The sequence below is a fragment of the Sinocyclocheilus anshuiensis genome, unplaced genomic scaffold, assembly GCF_001515605.1.
Source record: "Sinocyclocheilus anshuiensis isolate Anshui unplaced genomic scaffold, SAMN03320099.WGS_v1.1 scaffold536, whole genome shotgun sequence".
Taxonomy (NCBI): domain Eukaryota; kingdom Metazoa; phylum Chordata; class Actinopteri; order Cypriniformes; family Cyprinidae; genus Sinocyclocheilus; species Sinocyclocheilus anshuiensis.
This window is the reverse complement of record NW_015557179.1, coordinates 2003611-2007928: the sequence shown is the minus strand read 5'-3', so window position 1 is coordinate 2007928 and position 4318 is coordinate 2003611. Positions and strand designations below refer to the sequence as shown.

Sequence of the window (4318 nt, the reverse complement as noted above, 5' to 3'; positions counted from 1 at the left end):
AAAAGATCGATTCGTGGCTTTTGAGAATCGATATCGAATCGACGTCATTTTAAAAAACGATTAATCGAAAAATAAATTTTTTTTTTTTGCCCAGCCCTATTCACAACCTGACTGGTCGGGTTGAATGACGTATATTTCGCAACGGAACTCACCGAACACCTCAAACAAAAGCCGTGTTCGGCTTAAAGTGGCGTTGCGCAGACCAATCGGTGTATTACATCAAAGCACCCATTTACCGATCGGTCTGCGCTCAGCGCCGTTTTTTTGCCCAGCCCTATTCACAACCTGACTGGTCGGGTTGAATGACGTATATTTCGCAACGGAACTCACCGAACACCTCAAACAAAAGCCGTGTTCGGCTTAAAGTGGCGCTGCGCAGACCAATCGGTGTATTACATCAAAGCACCCATTTACCGATCGGTCTAAGCTCAGCGCTGCTTTAAGTCGAACACACCTAATGCCGTCTGCTGGACAGCGCGCTCATTGCTGCGTGTTCTTATGATTTTATTTTCACCATCTGCAAACCCACGAAGAGCTCATAAAAGACACTTCATCTCCTCGTTGCTCCACGTTTGCCCTCTGCTTATTTTATTTTGGTTACACCACTCGTTCAGCATCGTCAAATCATGTCGCATCTTGTCATTACTTCCTGTTTTTGGTTCGTTTACAAGTATTTGGTCCGTGTTGCGTTCATATTTAATTCGAACCGCACCAGAGTTCGTCTAGAAGCGGACCGAGACAAATCTTTTTAGCGGTCTCGGTCCGCTTGCTTGGTGCGCACCAGGGTTCGGATGGCAGCGTTCACACTTACTCAAACGAAGAGCACTAACAGAGCAATCGCACCAGGGTTTGTTTTAATCGAACCAAACATGACAAGTGTGAACACACTTTTAAAGGGATTGTTCACCTTCAGTTGCTGATCCACATTGACTTCCATAGTATGGGAAAAAAACACAATGCAAGTCAATGGGGACCAGCAACTGAAGGTGAACTATCCCTTTAAGTATATTGTGGCTCATATGAGCTAGTTCCCTAACCGTCATAGACATTGAGAGGAACTAGTCCCCAGCAATCAGATATGGCTAAATTGGCCCCAAAATCTAATATTCTTGATGCTGCACTCCATTATACACTGCCTTGTTTGTTGATTAGATGACAGAGTTAAACTTTTAGGCTGGTCTGGCCTGCCTCAGTGGCATAGCAGTGCTTGTCAATGTCAAAATGATTGAAGTGGCCCATCAAATCAAAGACGTAATTAGCCAAACATAGTAGTTTTATCTATTAACCTTTCTTTTTTTCATAAAATTTCGCTGTTTTAAATCAATAATATAGGCTATCATTTGTGTGTTTCATTTAATTAATTATTCAATGCGATGAGACAAAAACACAATAATGGAGCCATTTTTTTTCTTGGTCGTCCATGTTGCATAGTTACAGCCTTGATACAAGCCCCGAATGGCCTGCATTATTATTAAATATCAGTAAAGCTGTGATTTGGCCATAGATATAAATTGGCCAGTTAGTTGTAATATTCGTTTTCTGCTAACAAAAATAGTTCACAAAGAATCCAATGCATGTCACCCAGTGTAAAACCAAGAAAAGTATCAAATTCAAAGGACTGGAAGGAACTGTTGTATAATACACTGTATGTCATTTTGCTTTTTAGAGCTGTTGCGCAGCTGTTGGAACGCGAGCGGGGGAAACCTAGTCCACGAGCGAGGAGTTTGCAGCCACTTTGGCACGATCTTTTTCATGTCAGAGACCGAGCACACTTGCAGTTGTTTATGTCATCCCCTCTTCTCCAGACAGAAGATACCCAAAAAGTCCCTTTCAGGATCTTTTTATCTTGCTGATAGTGCCTCAGATCACTCAAAATGTCTGTCAACGTCAACCGCAATGTGTCGGACCAGTTCTACCGCTACAAGATGCCCCGTTTGATTGCCAAGGTACCCAATAGTTTTTCGTTTTTTGTCTAAATGTGTTTTATACATATATATATATATTTCAGTATTTAGTTCTGTATACAGTAATATTCTCATTGCTGTGTGCAGTAACAATCTGATACTAGAGAAGATTTAAAAAATTGCACTGTCAATTACAGGTGGAAGGCAAAGGTAATGGAATCAAGACGGTCATTGTCAACATGGTTGATGTTGCAAAGGCACTGAATAGGCCTCCAACCTGTAAGTTTATGTTTAAAATGAGTTATATCCTAGCCGTTATTCTTTCAGTAGTGTTTATTATGGGACAATGATGTATATATTCTTCTCTTTTCTATTTCCTTAGATCCAACTAAGTATTTTGGCTGTGAGTTGGGGGCTCAGACTCAGTTTGATGCCAAGAATGACCGCTACATTGTAAACGGATCCCATGAAGCCAACAAACTGCAGGACATGCTGGATGGATTCATCCACAAGTTTGTGCTGTGCTTCGAGTGTGACAATCCTGAAACTGACCTGGTAAGTTGACAGTCAGGGTTGCTTGCTGAATAAATTTGTGGTTAAAAATTAACGTTTCTATTTACTCTGTGTTTTGCTGTCGGTCAGATAATGTTTAGAGAACATTCTGAGGGGTATTTAAACTTGTATTTGTTTTTTTGGTGCAAGTACAAGGCCAGTAGACATGTGATGTTTAGTACGCTTGATTTTGTTGTTTGCCTTCCATAACGCCTACAAAAGTGGTGACAAAATATCCTTCTTGTGAAAGCATTGGCCTTTTTTTTATTATTTATATACTATTATAGTTTTTTTTTTTTATATATATATATTCAGTTTTCATGTTAATTGATCATCTTAGTTTTAGTCATTTTAGTACGTAAACATATTTTGTCATTTAGTGCCAAAAGCACTAAAACCATCTAGGATTTGTTTGTTTTCAATACACAAAGATGATTGTTTAATCATTTTATTTTAACAATACTAATACTGGTTCTAGTGCTCAAAATTCAGAGTCTGTGAATGTCAGCTATATATTGGAGTGGTAAAAAATTATTATATTGATCGAGGTGCATTTAGCTTAGCACTAATTATAGTTTAATTTACATGTATGGGCATTAAAGCTATGTTTATGTATTTTTGTGAAGATACTTTGAAGAAAAAATACTTCTGATTTATCTAATAATACAAGTGAACACTTTTCCATTTTGAATAAAACATTGCAATTCCTTGTAATAGCAAGTTTGTCATAGTTCCACATTTTTAGATATTTAAAATGCAAATTAATCCTCAATGGTTTTTTGAAAGTGAAAGTCAGAACCTTTGTTGACACAACAAGAAATGTGCCTCATAGTATCTGTTGTTCAGTTAGTTTCTTTGTCTCTCAGCATGTTAACCCAAAGAAGCAGACCATCGGAAGCTCTTGCAAGGCTTGTGGTAATCGAGGAATGCTGGACACTCGGCACAAACTGTGCACATTCATCCTCAAAAACCCACCTGGTGAGTTGTATGTTGTGGGCTGTTCAAATGCATGATTAAAATGCTTGCTTTTTTACATTTCTGATGGTAGTATTGCATAAAAGCTTTATAAACCCCATTAATTGTAAACCGATTTGAAATGCAGAGAGTGACAGCAGTTGTGTGAAAGAGAAGAAGGAGAAAGAGAAGAAAAACCGAAAGAAGGATAAGGAGAATGGCTCTGGAAGTGGCGAGGCTGGGAACCATAACGACATAGATGCACCAGATGCTGTTGTAAGAGATACCCGTGAATAGCTATACATATATTTTTAATGTCGTTTGTAACCAGTACATTAAAGTGTAAGTTGATGTGTAGGATGGTGAGGAAGATGATGATGACTGGGCAGAGGAAACCACAGAGGAGGCCCAGCGTCGACGTATGGAAGAGATCAGTGACCATGCTAAGAACCTGACCCTCAGCGAGGACCTGGAGAAAACCCTGGAGGAGAGGGTCAACATCTTCTACAACTTTGTCAATGTAAATAGCGTCACTGTCTGTTTCCTATGTAAAAACATTTTTTACCATTCGAAAGTTTGGGGTTGATCAAAGAAGTTTCTATACTTACCAAGGCTGCATTTATTTGATCAAAAATACAGTGAAAACTGTAACAATGTGAAATATTATTCATTTAAAATCACTCTTAAAATGTAATTTATTTCTTGTGATGTAAGTTGAATTTTCAGCAGTCATTAACCCAGTCTTCAGTGTCACATGATCATTCAGGAATCATTCTATTATGATGATTTGCTGCTTAAGAAATATTTATCAATGTTGAAAACAGCTGAAACTGGTACTTTTTTATCCTATATTTTGATCAATAGAAAGTTTCAAACGGAAAGCATTTATTTGACTTTTTTTTTTTTTG

The 4318-nt window shown here is 38.2% G+C and overlaps 1 protein-coding gene across 2 annotated transcripts in view; it reads left to right on the top strand.

The window, feature by feature from the left end:
• Window positions 1-4318, top strand: part of LOC107678526 (eukaryotic translation initiation factor 5-like) — a 10453-nt gene that overhangs the window by 3282 nt on the left and 2853 nt on the right. For both annotated transcript variants that reach the window (XM_016473800.1, XM_016473801.1), the window contains 6 exons: window positions 1667-1946; window positions 2102-2183; window positions 2287-2459; window positions 3323-3434; window positions 3559-3686; window positions 3769-3930. In XM_016473800.1, coding sequence (XP_016329286.1) covers window positions 1875-1946; window positions 2102-2183; window positions 2287-2459; window positions 3323-3434; window positions 3559-3686; window positions 3769-3930 — 729 coding nt within the window. In that variant the 5' untranslated portion in view covers window positions 1667-1874. The remainder of the gene's footprint in view (window positions 1-1666; window positions 1947-2101; window positions 2184-2286; window positions 2460-3322; window positions 3435-3558; window positions 3687-3768; window positions 3931-4318) is intronic.